This window comes from Leucoraja erinacea, chromosome 5, assembly GCF_028641065.1.
Source record: "Leucoraja erinacea ecotype New England chromosome 5, Leri_hhj_1, whole genome shotgun sequence".
Taxonomy (NCBI): domain Eukaryota; kingdom Metazoa; phylum Chordata; class Chondrichthyes; order Rajiformes; family Rajidae; genus Leucoraja; species Leucoraja erinaceus.
In genome coordinates this window covers 42,838,366-42,855,068 of record NC_073381.1, presented here as the reverse complement: position 1 = coordinate 42,855,068, position 16,703 = coordinate 42,838,366, and the positions used below count along the sequence as shown (strand labels likewise).

Here is a 16,703-nt window from a genome sequence, read left to right as displayed (position 1 = left end):
TACCAATTAAGCATGGATGCTTGTTCTGTTCAGTTCCTCCAGTGGTTTGTTTTTGCTCAAAATTCAAGCATCTACAGTTTCTCTCCAGAACAGTTAATGTTTCCCAATATATTTACTGTTTAATATTGGTTTGTTGTGGTCCACAAACATTTTTATCTCTGATCCCCAACAAAAAAGTTCATATTTCAAAATTCAGTTTTCTTGTTCAACTTGTTGGGTTTATTTTTTCAAGTGTGGACCGTGGTGTTTCCAAAATATAGGCTGCATTATGGTCATTTTAAAAAAAAATCAATGTAAAGTCAATTTAAAAGATTTTATAAAATACCATAGCAAGTTGAAAAAAATATTTAACTTGTTGGTAACATTACACTCAGCATTTCATTTTATTCCATGGAATTTAACTATCACATTGTGTTAAAACGGTGATTGGTGCAGTGCTATTCGTTTTGCACCACACCATCTTGGATAAATTCCTATCCATGCTTCTTTTAGGTGTGTTAAAATTGCAAATATTATATTTTGCCCTTTCCATGATAATCACTGGATTGGGCAAGAAGCAACTCTCCCTTCAATTTTCTCCTTGATCTTGGAGACTTACCCTTCATTTTTTCTTTATTTTTATATTGGGTGACACAACAATGAGTGTACATATACAAGCACATAAATTTGACCCAGGTGAAAAAGGGCATGAAAAAGATGATCTGTAGTACCAAAATCCAAATCCAATTTTCTGATTTTCACAAGCCACCCTGGTTAAAGAAGTGATGATTACTTTTGCATTTGAAGTTCTGCATACAACAGTAGAGCTCTAGATGACTACTCTGTCTGGAGAGGCAGGAGAACCGGTGTGTTAAGCTTCACCGCTGATATTCTCTATGCAATGTGTTTGATATTAGACGGACTATTGAGATGCAAATCCAACAGATTTTATGCTCCTTTCTTAAATGTGTTTTGCCTTGAGCTCTCATAACTTTATGGAGCTGTTTGATGAAGAACGTAGAGAATTTACTGTCTGGCCGCATCCTGTGTGGATTATGGTTTCTAATGCAGAGTAAGCAAATCTCATACTATTCCCTTGTCAGCAGGGCTTCGGATTGATCTTAGTCCAGCAATCGGCAAACATTTTAAAATGGGGTAACTTTGTTCCATTGCTTGACATTTATGGGCTATGTCTTTTCTGCTGCTGACAAATAGTGCAGAATTTGTTTGAGGAACTACGCTCTGCTAGCTTATCCACCCAAGATCACTTGCTTTTCAAAGTATAGGTCAGATTTGATTGCAAATCCAAGGAGCTGAGCTGACATTATAATCTTACTGAGTTAAGGTGGGTGGGCTGCATTAAGCTTTCTTGTCCGAGTAATCTACTTAGCGTTGAATATAACACACCGTTTGTCTGCCCACTGTCCAGTTCTGTCTATTCCTGCAGTGATTTAGTCGCTGCTTGTCTTTCAGATTGGAAGTTAACCATTCTGTAGAGGGTTATCAAAGAGAACATCACTTTTGATGAATCTACCAAGTCACTGATGAAGACAACAATAGAGTGGGGCCAAGCACACTTTTCGAAGAACCCCCGCGTAGGCGTTTGAGATAAGAAGATAAGCATCCATTAACCATGATCTGGTGTTTACATCTTCTGAGTAAGAGTTGTATCCAGTTAAACAGCTCACAAATTTTACCACATGAGGGTTTCTTGTCAGTGTGGAGAATGCCAAACCCTCCCGAAGGTCTAACGTCAAAGTCTACTGTATTAGCCCACTGGACATCAAGAGAATCACTCCATTTTTGGATCTCGAGGACATCCTGCATCAACTGCTTTACTCTATCCTGTTATCAAACATCATAGGTTACTATAATCTAAGATGATGTACCAACTACCGGTGCAGCGGTAGAGCTGCTGCCTTACAGTGCCAGAGACCCGGGTTCGATCTTGACTACGGGTGTTGTCTGTACAGATTTTGCACGTTCTCCCTGTGACCGCGTGGGTTTTCTCTGGGTGCTCTGATTTCCTTCGACACTCCAAAGATGTAGAGGTTTGTAGGTTAATTGCCTTCAGTAAAAAATTGTAAATTGTTCCTAGTGTTTAGGATAGTACTAGTGTACAGGGTGATCGCTGGTCCGCGTGGATTTGATAGGCCAAATGACCTATTTCCATGCTCTTTAGTCTAAAGTAAAAGCTTCTCATTAACTGTGGTTTCCATGAGCTTTTAATACTTTTGCGTTTGGAGAGACTGGTCTGCAGTTCCCGGGGTCTGACTCTGATCCCATCCTTCAGATAGATACAATCTCATCCATTGTTGACCATGATAAGGTTGTGAACTCGGACACATGAGAAGTTCTTTGTCTGAAACCTTTGTCTTGGAGGTCTGTAACATGGTGCATTTGGTGCAATTACTGCCTCTAAGCCATTATAATCTTTTTGATCATTTGCTCTTGTCTTCTGTTGTTACATTTGATGATTCATTCAAGATGAGTGAGATATCATTTTAGATAAAATGGCATGAGTTCACAATCTCATTCATGAAGTCAAAAGGACAAAGCCAAACCACATAAAATAGAATTGCCTGACAAAACAGACTTTTCCCAGGCTCATTCGTGAAAGAGATAAGGATTCCATGGGATCACCTCCTCCTCCAGCCCTCTTGTACAGGAATGGTGTGCGGTTATGGGAAAGGGAAAATCACCTTTGAATAAGATAATTTCCTTTAAAGCTGCAAATATTTACACTTGAGGAAAGAAAACCCATGAATTTTACTCGATTCTCCGTATATGCCCATTAATCCCCCCCTTAAAATAGATGAGATTTTGGCTCCTTAAATTCAATCACCAAAAACTCTTTGCAAGTTCAGGAGCGTCTTCTGAAAACAAAAGCTTCAACATCAAGAGGATAAAGCAAACTCAGCTGAGGTCCAGCTAATGCATGGGGTTGTGATTAGATTTGCACTAATCATGAGCATACTGCATCCTCCCAAGCAATAACTGGAAAGAAATCCTCCAACTGTCAAATGGAGATGTAACTGTTGAGCTCACCATGAAACCGTTGACCCAAAATGTTGCCTGTCCATTTCCTCCACAGTTGCTGCTTGACCTGCTGAGTTCTCCCAGCATTTTGTGTTTTGATCAAGATTCCAGCATCTGCAGTTTTGTTGGGTCTCTATTTTATGGAGCTTTACTCCATAGTGCGCAGGTGCTCTCGACCTGCATGGGAAGGTAGATGCTCCCATGAGTCTCGGGCAGATGGGGCTCGTCAGCCTGGGAAGGCAGTTCATCTAGGAGAGGGAAACTCTGATTTAAAGCCTCCACTGCCTTGTGGCCATATCCAGTCATGGAAAAGGCTCCTGGAGTAAACCTCAAGAAAATCCGGAGTCGGAGCACCTAAGGCAGTTCGTCGTAGTCTACAACCTTGCTCTGGCAGCTCCTGCAACGGCGCTAGTGCCAAACTGTAGTGGCCCTGCTGTTCCTTTGGATCGATCAGCGACATGGAGTGGAGGGACGTGCTGCATGGGCAACAGCCTGTCCTCCATATGCCATTGCCCAGGCTTGCATCCTACCACACATCACCTACAAACTAGGATGCATCACCCATGGTCAGTCACGACTGAAGGGGGCCTACTACTCTTCTCCGTAGCTGAACTTCTTTGGGAGGTTAATGAAAATTAAAATAAAACTGCAGATGCTGGAAATTTGAAACAAAGAATATGCTGGAAAATTTCAGTCCATAGTTCAATCAGCATCTGTGAAAGAAAAACAGTTAATGGTTTTGCTTGGCAAACCTTCATTAGAAATTGTCCAGTTTAGGATAGGCATGGGGCAGAATGTTGCCATTAACCATAGGCATGCTGTGATCCCAGGTTAGATCCTGGATTTGAAAGCAATGAAATGTATTGAATGGCTCCCTGGAACCTTAAAGTTGAAATAAAGTTAACCACCTCAGGAAATTCAGAAAATAGGCTAGCTGTGTCATTTGTGATCTTGTGTGATGACATTGATGAGAACAGCTTTGTTCCTTTATTCATGCTGCAGTTGCTCAGCAGGTATCCCTGGCATTCAGGTTATGTAGGAGAAAAGTGCAGGAACAGCTTCATATGGTATAATTCCTCTGTTTGCTTCCATCTGTCTCTGTCTGATGTGCCACATGGTCGGCCAAAAATGGACTTAAGATTTTGACAATGGAAGGAGCCTGAACTTGGTGCAATCAAACCTGCCTTTACTTGTGCACAGGCAACATTCTGCCTGCCTTGAACATAACAAAACAAAGAGAATTTGGCTTTTAAAATTTAGCTCTTGCATCCTTTATAGGAACATTAGAAATGTTTGAAAGCTTGCATTATACTGTCCTCAATACCAACAATTCAATAATTATATATTTGTGATATATTTGCATGTTTATGTATTATGTATTAGAACAATGTATATGCCAATTATATATTGATTAGGTTATTCAGATAATAACTGTTATAAAAATGTTTTTTTCTTTACTATGTCATTCCATATCAATAGTTCTCAATGTTTTCCTCCTTGGATGCAAGTAGACTGGATTGACCCAATACATGCATAATGTGCATTCACTCATTTCAACAGTGTGAATTTGCTCTTACCCATTTTCCTAGTTATACCATTAGAAAATATTATCAATATTGGCATAGTTTGGCCAAATGAATTATGTAGGGTGATTGATAAGAAGCGGTGATGATATTGTGATGGCACGCACAAGCTGGCACCTCTACAAAGTTAAAAACTAGATTAATGTACAGCAGCCAATAGTGTCATGTGCATACCAGCCTTTTCTTTGTCCACTGGGCTCTCACGGGGCTGAATTAATTGTATAAATCTACATAACCAAATGATCCTACTTCTAAACATTTAGAAACATAGAAAATAGGTGCAGGAGGAAGCCATTCGGCCCTTCGAGCCATCACCACCATTCATTGTGATCATGGTTGATCGTCCCCAATCAATAACCCGTGCCTGCCTTCTCCCCATATGCCTTCACTCCACTTGCCCCTGGAGCTCGTTCTAACTCCCTCTTAAACCCATCCAGTGATTTGGCCTCCACTGCCCTCTGTGGCAGGGAATTCCATGAATTCACAACTCTGGGTGAAAATGTTTTTTCTCACCTCAGTCTTAAATAACCTCCCCTTTATTCTAAGACTGTGGCCCCTGGTTCTGGACTCGCCCAACATTGGGAACATTTTTCCTGCATCTAGCTTGTTCAGTCAGTCCTTTTATAATTTTATATGTTTCTATAAGATTCCCCCTCATCCTTCTAAACTCCAGTGAATACAAGCCTAGTCTTTTCAATCTTTTCTCGTCAGATGACAGTCCCGCCACCCAGGGATCATCTCGTGAACCACACGCTGCTGCCCTGCCTCAATCACAAGGATGTCCTTCCTCAAATTAGGAGACCAAACTGTACACAATAATCTATACAATACTCTATCCAGGGCCCTATACAACTGCAGAAGAACCTCTTTACTCCTATACTGAAATCCTTTGGTTATGAAGGCCAACATTCCATTAGCTTCCTTCACTGCCTGCTGTACCTGTAAGCCAACTTTCAGTGTACAAGGACACCCAGGTCTCGCTGTACCTCCCCCTTACCTAACCTAACCCCATTGAGATAATAATCTGCCCCCTTGTTTTTGCCGCCAAAGTGGATAACCTCACATTTATCTATATTATACTGCATTTGCCCACTCACTCAACCTGTCCAGGTCACCCTGCAACCTCCTAACATCCACTTCACAGTTCACACTGCCACCCAGCTTTGTGTCATCTGCAAACTTGCTAGTGTTGCTCCTAATTCCCTCTTCCAAATCATTAATATATATGGTAAACAGTTGCGGCCCAAACACCGAGCCTTGCGGCACTCCACTCACCACTGCCTACCATTCTGAAAAGGACCCGTTCACTCTTACTCTTTGCTTCCGGTCTGCCAACCAATTTTCTATCCATGTCAACACCCTACGCCCAATACCATGTGCTCAAATTTTAGTCACCAGTCTCCCGTGCGGTACCTTATCAAAGGCCTTCTGAAACTCTAGATACACTACATCCACTGGCACCCCTTCATCCATTTTACTTGTCACATCCTCAAAACATTCCAGAAGAATAGTCAAGCATGATTTCCCTTTCATAAATCCATGTTGACTTGGACTAATCCTGTTACTGCTATCCAAATGCCACATTATTACCTCTTTAATAATTGACTCTAGCATCTTTCCCACCACCGAAGTCAGGCTAACTGGACTGTAATTCCCCATTTTCTCTCTCACTCCTTTCTTGAAAAGTGGGATAACATTAGCTATCCTCCAATCCACAGGAACTCATCCTGAATCTATTGAACATTGGAAAATAATCACCAATGCGTCCACTATTTCTAGAGCCACCTCCCTGAGGACCCTTGGATGCAGACCATCCAGCCCAGGGGATTTATCATCCTTCAGTCCCATTAGCCTACCCAATACTATTTCTCGCCTAATGAAAATTTATTTCAGTTCCTTTACCCCCTTAGATCATCTGTCCTGCAATACATCTGTGAGATTGTTTGTGTCTTCCTTAGTGAAGACAGATCCGAAGTACCTATTCAACTCTTCTACCATTTCCTTGTTGCCCATAATAATTTCACCCGTGTCTGCCTTCAAGGGACCCACATTTGACTTTGCTACTGTTTTTCCCTTAACATATCTAAAGAAGCTTTTTACTGTCCTTCTTTATATTCCTGGCCAGCTTCCCCTCGTACTTCATCTTTTCAGCCCGTATTGCCCATTTTGTTTCCTTCTGTTGTCCTATGAAAGTTTCCCAATCCTCTGGCTTCCGGCTACTCTTTGCTGTGTTATACATCTTTTCTTTTAGTTTCATTCTATCCCTAACTTCTCTTGTCAGCCACGGTTGCCTCCTACTCCCCTTAGAATCTTTCTTCCTTTTTGGAATGAAATGATCCTGGGTCTTCCGGATTATGCCCAGAAATTCCTGCCATTGCTGTTCCACCGTCATTCCTGCTAGGATCCCTTTCCAGTCTACTTTGGCCAGCTCCCCTCTCATGCCTTCATAGTCCCCTTTGTTCAACTGCATCACTGCCACTTCCGATTTAACGTTCTCATTCTCAAATTGCAAATGAAAACTAATCATATTATGATCACTACCTCCAAGTGGTTCCTTTACCTCGAGTTCTCTTATCATATCTGGTTCATTGGACAACACTAAATCCAGAATTGCCTTTTCTCTGGTCGGCTCCATTACAAGCTGCTGGAAGAATCCATCTCGGAGGCATTCTACAAACTCTCTTTCTTGGGGTCCTGAACCAACCTGATTTTCCCAGTCTACCTGCATATTGAAATCCCCCATCACCACAGTGGCATTACCTTTGTTACATGCCAGTTTTAACTCCTGCTGCAACTTACACCCTACATCCGGGCTACTATTTGGGGGTCTGTAAATAACACCAATTAGTGTCATCTTGCCTTTACAATTCCTCAACTCACTCCACAGTGACTCTACCTCGTCAGTCCCTATGTCTTCCCTCGCAAGGGACTGATTTCCATCCCTCACCAGCAGAGCTACCCCCCCCCCCCTCCTCTGCCCACCTGCCTGTCCTTTCTATAGGATGTGTAACCCTGAATATTAAGTTCCCAGGCCCGATCCTCCTGCAGCCACGTCTCAGTAATCCCCACAATGTCATATCTACCAACCTCTAACTGAGCCTCAAGCTCATCTACTTTACTTCTTATACTTCGCACATTCATATACAATACTTTTAATTCCTTAAGCATCTCACCTTTCACATCAATCCCTATTACACTTGGCCATACTCTCCTATCCCTTTGTGAGCTTCCTTTCCCGTTAATTCTGGGGTCATTTACCATCCCTTTACTCTCTTTCCTTTTAACTCCATCCTCCACTATCCCATTTGACAACCCACCCCCCTTATTCAGTTTAAAACCACCCATGTAGCAGTGGCAAACCTGCCTGCTAGAATGCTGGTCCCCCACCTGTTTCGATGCAATCCATCCCTTTTGTACAGTTCCCCCTTACTCCAAAACAGATCCCAGTGGTCTAAGAATCTAAATCCCTGCCCCCTGCACCAGTTCCTCAGCCAGACATTCAGGTCCCATATCTCCCTGTTCCTGCTCTCGCCAGCACGAGGAACTGCAAGCAAACCGGAGATAACAACCCTGGAGGTCCTGCTTTTCAGCATTTTTCCGAGCTCTCTAAAGTCACGCTGCAGAATATTCATCCCCTTCTTTCCGACATTGGTTGTGCCAACATGCACTACCACTTCCAGCTGTTCACCTTCGCCCTTGAGGATTTTCTGCACTCTGTCCGTGACATCCTGGATCCTGGCACCAGGAAGGAAACACACCATCCTCGAATCCCGTCTGTTGCCCCAGAAACCCCTGTCCGTACCTCTCACAATGGAGTCTCCCACTACAATGATGTTGCCTGACGTTGGCCTCTTTGGTTTTGGCTCAACAGCCCTTTTTGCTTCGCAAGCCAGTCCGCTGCTCAGTGTGATAACGTCTTCTGTCCCGACAGCTTCTAAGTGGACGAACCTGTTCACAAGAGGTACAACACCCGGGGACGTTTGCATTCCATGCTTCCCTCCCTTTCTCACCGTCACCCACCTTCTCTCTTCCAGTACCTTGGGTGTAACAATCTTACTGTAGGACTTGTCGAGGAACGATTCAGTTTCTCGGACGAACCTGAGATCATCCACTTGCTTCTCCAGTTCCCCAACATGGTCCTTCAGGAACTGTACCTGGATGCACTTCTCACATTTGTAGCAGCCAGAGGCACCAGCAGTGTCCTTGACCTCCCACATACTGTAAGCTTCACACTGAATCAGCTTTGGTTGGATTTAAAGCATTTTAGGATGCAGCATCATTGTTTGTTTTATGTGGTACTTTGTCTAATTTGGAGCAGCATTGTACATGCAGAAATGTTGGTATGCTATTTAATTCATTAGGTAAATGTTAGCATTTAATTGTTGTTCTGAGCTTCAAAAAAATGCAGAATGGGTTGGATGCCATTTTGTAGAACCAAAATTATGATGTTGACCTTCAATTATTTCTGTTGTCACATTCAAATTGAGCGGACAGTTCAAGCTAAGTATCCAAGATTGCCAGCTGATCCCTGCTGCAGCTGAACTATTTAAATGACATATTTAAACAGACATTGACAATAGTGCATTTAACTATGATGAATGTGTTTTGTGGAAATCAGGGCTCTGAGGGAATTCTCCAACCGTACGCAGGGAAAGTATTTGCAGATAGTTTGATAATGTATATATCTTTTGATATCAAATCAGCTTGCGACTGATCTTTGTATATTTATTCCCAGGTTATGTTTCATTTTTATTTCATTGTTAAATGCCAATATATGTAGACATTATTAATTATTTCAGTGACTTTTAATTCTATTATGTACATAAATTGTTCATTTCTGTTTTTATATTAGCAGTCTTTAGAATAAAATGGGATAGATAGGAAAGGAATATCTTTATCTTATGTGCTGTGAATTGTATGGAGAGCTAAACTAGTTTGCACAGTCCCATTATACTACCTTAATGTCGGCCTCCATAATGCGGCAATAGAAGGATACTTCTTACCTGCACATACCCCTGAGTGAGGTTATCTTTTAAGAGTAAAATTCCCATGCAAATATTATTTTGTTTCATTGGTTATATATTTATACCAAAATCCCCTGAATTTGTGTAACCAATTCACAAATAATTTGATGAATCAAAAGTGAATGTTACTTAAAAACAGAGCAAATTTACTATATTCTCATTGTACTAAAGGTTCACGTTTCAAAAATTAGGTTGGTGCAATGCACAGATATTTTTTCTTGGACTCCAATACCGAACAAGGTGGAATCTTTCATCTGATTATTCTGGATGTGCTCAAATACAGCATTTGTAACCACATTGCCACCGAGTTACACATTCAGGATCAAAAATCTGTACTTCCAGTTGAAAGCATATACCCACATATATATTACTAATTATTGATAATGCTGAGAAAGAAGATGTGATAAGGTGAAAAATAATTTTCCATGAGTCCTGAACTTAAATTTTTTATGCTTAAATTAATTAATGATTCAAAAATTCTGTTCTCATTCCTTTTTGTCAGCTGATTAACAACAACAATTGCCAGGACCATGAAACTGATGTGCAAGCTTGACAGACTCCTTTATCAATATCCAGTATCCTGTTAATGGAAATTTACTTATATTAAATATTGATCAGACCAGAGCCATTGTTGTGATCCTTTCCCCCATCTCATAATAAAGTTAGGTAGGCACAAAATGCTGGAGTAACTCAGAGGGACAGGCAGCATCTCTGGAGAGAAGGAATGGGTCACATTTTGGGTCGAGACCCTTCTAAAAGTCAGACCCTAATAAAGTTAGTTTCTCAGGCATGAACTGCATTCCTATACCTGGCAACTATCTGACAGTGGACAAGGCCTTCACAACTTTCGTGCCATATCTGACCCCAATCTCAGATCCTATCTGTAAATTTATGGATTCAGGTGGCACGGTGGCACAGCAGTAGAGATGCTGCCGTACAGCGCCAGAGACCCAGGTTCGATCCTGACTATGGGTGTTTGACTGTATGGAGTTTGTACTTCTCCCGGTGACCTGCGTGGGTTGCCTCCCATACTGCAAAGATGTGCAGGTTTGTCGGCTGATTGGCTGGGTATAATTCTAAAGTGTCTGTAGTGAGTACAGCATAGTGCGAGTGTTCGGGGATCGTTGGTAGACGTGAACTCAGTGGGCCGAAGGGGCAGTTTACACGCTGTATCTCTAAACTAAATTAAATGGAACTAAATCAGCAAGATTACTTGCTTCCACTTGATTCACCTCGGCTTTAGCAACGATACAGCTGTTGAATGTGCTAACTTTTGCATGAGCTTAAACCAAGACCATTTCTGCTTTCTCAATGAGAACAATCCCTTGCCACAATCTTGAAGAAGAGCAGAGCAGTGACCATGAGACCCTAATGGATATTGATCCTTCAATCAATATGTTAAAAAATCAGATTGTTCTTTCTGTGTGCAAATTTGTCACTCCAATTCCCATTCTACTGTAATTAGCTGCTTGATATTAAAGTATAGTTAAGCCTTTGTAAGAATTGTGTATGCAAATGCATTCTTACAATATAATATTTAACAGTGAAGAAATAGAACAAGTTACACACAATTCCAATTCAATTGTATAACACTGAGAGTCTTTCTAAAGCCATGCATCCTCTGGCATTGTGGTAAGGGATTTGTTCTCAAGCAAACGCAAACTCTTCAGCCATCTTTCCTCCCTGCCATTTGGATAAGTAATGTGCAAAATAGAACTCTTAGATCAAGAGTTTATAGCTATTAACGAATATGTTGATGAACTCATCTGAGGACAAAAGCTCACAGGCTATTTCCAGTGAGATATTTACAATCAATTCCTGCTGAAATCACAGGGTTGCGAATTTAATTATATTAGTGGTTGGTTAGGATAAAATGTTAAACCGTGTGAGAATTTTAGCACTAAACAAGCTTTCAAACTAGCCACCTGAGAAACTTCAGTATTTCAAGTTTGGCAGGCATAGACTATAGTGTAATGTTGAAGGAAAAAGTTACTTTTAATGTCTGATGCAATAAAGATTGGTTGAATACGATTACTTAAACATAAACCAGTAACCACAAAGAGATTTGTTACACGTAATTATGTCTGGTACAGTTATTTTCAAAAGGCTTAATGCAAAGATATCTTGTTTTATTTAAGTAAGTGGCAGACGATTGCTGATATTTTTAATCAAAATGAGTGCACCTCATGACAAATGTATGCAGCAGAACAGTTCTGATACTATTTTCATCAAAAGTAGGCTAACTGGAAACATGTTAGTGTTATATACATCATAACACAGTAGATGAAGCAATCATTTACAGAAAATGGCTGGCCCCATTATAGCATTTGTCAGCTGGTTTGTAGCAGGTTGATAAGTACTTTCTCTGCAGTGCACATTTGCAGTATTCCCTGTTATTGTTCCTTTATTGCAAAGTGAGCAGAGGAAAACACAGTAAACCTGGAGCTGAGACTAAAGGGTGAGGAGCGAGCGAGCGGGCGAGGCAATGTTGGGGATGAATGTTGGGTAAATGGGTCAAGGATTGTGTTGGATGTGAGGTAGGAGTGATTTCTGGAGATAGGATTAGCAGTTTATCAGGGTAGGATAGTGGTCAAGGAGTAGGGTTGGAAAAAAGTTTTGAAGGTAAAGAATTGAACATTGTAGCCGGTCAGGCGTAAATTGCAAGGTACAACAGACAAAGAGTTTGGGAGTAGAATTTGCATCTAATCAGGGAAGTAATGTTGATAAGATAGGCAATTTTGGATTGAATTGGGTGAGGAATTGAGTGGGTTGGGTTGAGTAAAGTGGTTGATTACTTTTTAATAAGATTGATAGTTGAGGGGATAGAATTAATACATAGGGTTACAAATAGAATGCAGAGGAGGTTGGTGAGGCAGGTACTATCACAACAATTAAAAAACATTTGGACAGGTACATTGATAGTCAACCAATCATAAAGTGCCAATATCATGTACAAAATGCAAAAGGAATAATATTACAGAGCTGAGGAAATTCCTCTAACGATTCAGTCATTATTTATGCAAGTGTCACCGAAACAAGAAGTGTTGGTGAGGAGGTCAGCTTTCATTGACTAGAATTATCAGGTAAAATATTTGTGCCAAGAAATTGGTTCGCATGATGCCACATTTTTAATGTTCTGTGATACAATGTCAATGAAAAAAACATTAAAATGTTGGTATATCATGAAAGTTTCATGGTCGACAGTTTTTGTTTTGTGTCACTGGATAAGCTTCCAATGGATCACCACATGAGCATGGTCATTTCTAAATGTTTATATCTATGACATATGTTGTTGATGAGCCATTCATGCAAAGGCATATTCTTACAGTGTTTGGGCAGCAGGTTGTGCATGATTTAAAGTTAATCAGACTCAGTTGAAACTCAGTTGGTGATGGAAACTGTAACTGGTAGCCACTCACAAAGCTGTTCTTCAGACCCTTTAAACCTTCTGCATCCAGAACAAACACTGAACATCATATCAAGCTAACAAACTTGATCTTTAACCTGTAACCAATGGACAACCCAATGACCAAAACTTGGGATGACCAATCACACCTTAGTCACCTCAAAGCTTGATTACCAATTGTCCCCCAACAATACACATTCCTATCTATCAATTCTCCCACCCAACCACCAATCTGTCTTCCTCAACCACCAATTTTACCCACTGCCAAACAGGATTGCAAATACTTCAAATTTATTTTTTTATATATTTGTTCAATTCCAGAAATGCTACATTTGTTTCGCTTGTTTTTATATTTGTGTGTGGAGCATCTCACTGACATGAAGCCTACAACTCATGTTACACCAAGAATGGTACAAAAATATGTTCACAAATGCCATTGTTCTTCAATAAGTTATTGTAAAATGTAAACAATAGTTTCATTATTTTAGGATTTTTGTTTGCTTTTTTTTTGTCCTAAGCTTGACTTTTTTCTTTTAGTTCAACAAAGTGCGAACCATCACCACTAGATCTAATTCTGTCAAGCAGGGCAAAGATCAGCATTTCCCAGTCCTAATGAATGAGAAGGAAGACATTCTCTGGTGCACTGAAATGGAAAGGTACATTTGTTTAATTCATATTTGATCTCAGTTTTCACCTCCACTTCTTATAGTTAGTGCAGTAAATTGAACGTTGATGTGGCATGGTTTAATAAAAAGTATTTTGTTTTGTTGGAAAGCATTCCCAAATATTCTGCCACTCATCACTTGGGGGGGAAGGACAGTTGGCAAAATATCCAAAACTGTTTTAATATTTGTAAAATATAAAATTACAACTAATATAAATTTCCTTTTTAATGTGACCTTGAATTTTAACTCTTCACCTCTCCCTGTACCTATTTGTTTCATTTGCTAACTCTTTATTTACTTACTAAGCTTCCAACAGGTTTTTTTTAATACTTTTCGTGGATATTCCCAATTTCAGAGATCTTTAACAAGATCACATGCAGCTAATGGTTTTGTTAGTCATTACCAGTACATCCAATGGCCTGTGCTTGTATCATATATTTCACAGAAAGAATTAGAGATAATACTTTGAGTCAATATTTGGATCTAATATTACAGGGGGATAAGACTGCTAGTCTGTGGAACATATTGTACCATTTTATCATTCAATGTAGCCTTCAATTTCTCCGAGCTATTCAGTCCAAAATCGTACAAGTCTATTATGTAGAAACATAGAAACAGAGAAAATAAGTGCAGGAGGAAGCCATTCGGCCCTTCGAGCCAGCATCACCATTCATTGTGATCATGGTTGATCGTCCCCAATCAATAACCCGTGCCTGCCTTCTCCCCATATCCCTAGATTCCACTAGCCCCTAGAGCTCTATCTAACTCTCTCTTAAATCCGTCCAGTGATTTGGCCTCCACTGCCCCCTGTGGCAGTGAATTCCACAAATTCACAACTCTCTGGGTGAAAACGTTTTTTCTCACCTCAGTCTTAAATGACCTCCCCTTTATTCTAAGACCGTGACCCCTGGTTCTGGACTCGCCCAACACTGGGAACAATTTTCCTGCATCTAGCTTGTCCAGTCCTTTTTATAATTTTATATGTTTCTATAAGATCTCCCCTCATCCTTCTAAACTTCAATGAATACAAGCCTAGTCTTTTCAATCTTTCCTCATATGACATCCCCGCTATCCCAGGGATCAATCTTGTGAACCTACACTGCACTGCCTCAATCACAAGGATGTCCTTCCTCAAATTAGGAGTCCAAAACTGTACGCAATACTCCAGATGTGGTCTGGCCAGAGCCCTATACAACTGCAGAAGAACCTCTCTACTCCTATACTGAAATCCTCTTGTTATGAAGGCCAACATTCCATTAGCTTTCTTCACTGCCTGCTGTGCCTGTAAGCCAACTTTCAGTGACCAGGGTACAAGGACACCCAGGTCTCGCTGCACCTCCCCCTTACCTAACCTAACCCCATTGAGATAATTATCTGCCCCTTTGTTTTTGCCACCAAAGTAGATAACCTCACAATTATCTTCTATTATAATGCTTCTGCCACTCAACCTGCCCATGTCACCCTGCAACCTCCTAACACCCTCTTCACAGTTCACACTGCCACCCAGCTTTGTGTCATCCGCAAACTTGCTTGTGTTGGTCCTAAGTCCCTCTTCCAAATCATTAATATATATGGTAAACAGTTGCAACCCCAATACCGAGCCTTGCGGCACTCCACTCACCACTGCCTGCCATTCTGAAAAGGTCCCGTTCACTCCTACTCTTTGCTTTCTGTCTGCCAACCAATTTTCTATCCACGTCAACACCCTACCTCCAATACCATGTGCTCTCATTTTCGTCACCAGTCTTCCATGCGGGATCTTATCAAAGGCCTTCTGAAAGTCTAGATACACTACATCCACTGGCTCCCCTTCATCCATTTTACTTGTCACATCCTCAAAAATTTCCAGAAGATTAGTCAAGCATGATTTTCCTTTCATAAAATGTTGACTTGGACTAATCCTTTTACTGCTATCCAAATGTCCCATTATTACCTCTTTAATAATTGACTCCAGCATCTTTCCCACCACTGAAGTCAGGCTAACTGGTCTGTAATTCCCCGTTTTCTCTCTCGCTCCTTTCTTGAAAAGTGGGATAACATTAGCTATCCTCCAATCCACAGGAACTGATCCTGAATCTATTAAACATTGGAAAATGATCACCAATGCGTCCACTATGTTTAAAACCACCTCCCTGAGGACCCTGGGATGCAGACCATCAGGCCCAGGGGATTTATCAACCTTCAGTCCCATTAGCCTACCCAATACTATTTCTCGCCTAATGACAATTTATTTCAGTTCCTCAACGCCCTTAGATCCTCTGTTCTCCAGTACTTCTGGGAGATTGTTTGTGTCTTCCTTAGTGAAGACAGATCCAAAGTACCTGTTCAACTATAAAATTATGAAGTGGTCCAAGGACTGCAGCCACATCCAGTCTATGTTTTCATTTCCCTGACAAAGCAGCAAAGGCTGCACATAAATACAAGCAGAGACTGAATTATTTGTTATTTACTGGGTCTTCATCATGGTGACGTTGGATTTGCAGGCTGATGCCTCCATTATGTGTTGTTTGTCCAGTCCACATCTTGGCAACACCAATTTTTTTTCTAATCCTTCTTGTTAGCCTTTCATCTATTTAATTCCCAAGTATAAATCTATTCCCCCATTTAAACACCTCAATTCAATGAAATGTTACCATTTCTGAGGTCCTCACAAATTGCTGGTCAGAATTAAATAATATCATCGCGGTTCAATGGAATAACCAAAGGCCATTTTCTCACAATTCTAAAGCTATTAATTAATTGCTCTGACCTTGCTGAGAGTTCATAACATAACTGTTAGTCACCTTTGTTATCTTTAAGCTTAGCAATGAATTCAAAACAGATATAATTTATTTAATGTTCACTCACTGCTTCATTCCTCAAAACTGAAATGAGTATTGCCAGTTGGTATGGTGTATTGATTTAGGAAATTTCAAAATATCTATTCCATTTTGTATTTTGGCCTACAATTTATTTCTTAAACTTTGCGTGGTGGCACAACGGTAGTGTTGCTGCCTTACAACGCTTG

The 16,703-nt window shown here is 40.6% G+C and overlaps 1 protein-coding gene across 11 annotated transcripts in view; it reads left to right on the top strand.

Annotated features, from left to right (window-relative positions):
* The window catches only part of dnmt3ab (DNA (cytosine-5-)-methyltransferase 3 alpha b), a 384,047-nt gene that overhangs the window by 361,774 nt on the left and 5,570 nt on the right, over positions 1–16,703 (top strand). For 9 of the 11 annotated variants that reach the window (XM_055635445.1, XM_055635449.1, XM_055635448.1 and 6 more), the window contains one exon: positions 13,569–13,687. In XM_055635445.1, the coding sequence (XP_055491420.1) occupies positions 13,569–13,687 (119 nt within the window). Of the gene's footprint in view, positions 1–1,452; positions 1,575–13,568; positions 13,689–16,703 lie in introns of those variants that run through there. The other 2 variants (XR_008723462.1, XR_008723461.1) reach the window with 1 other exon arrangement.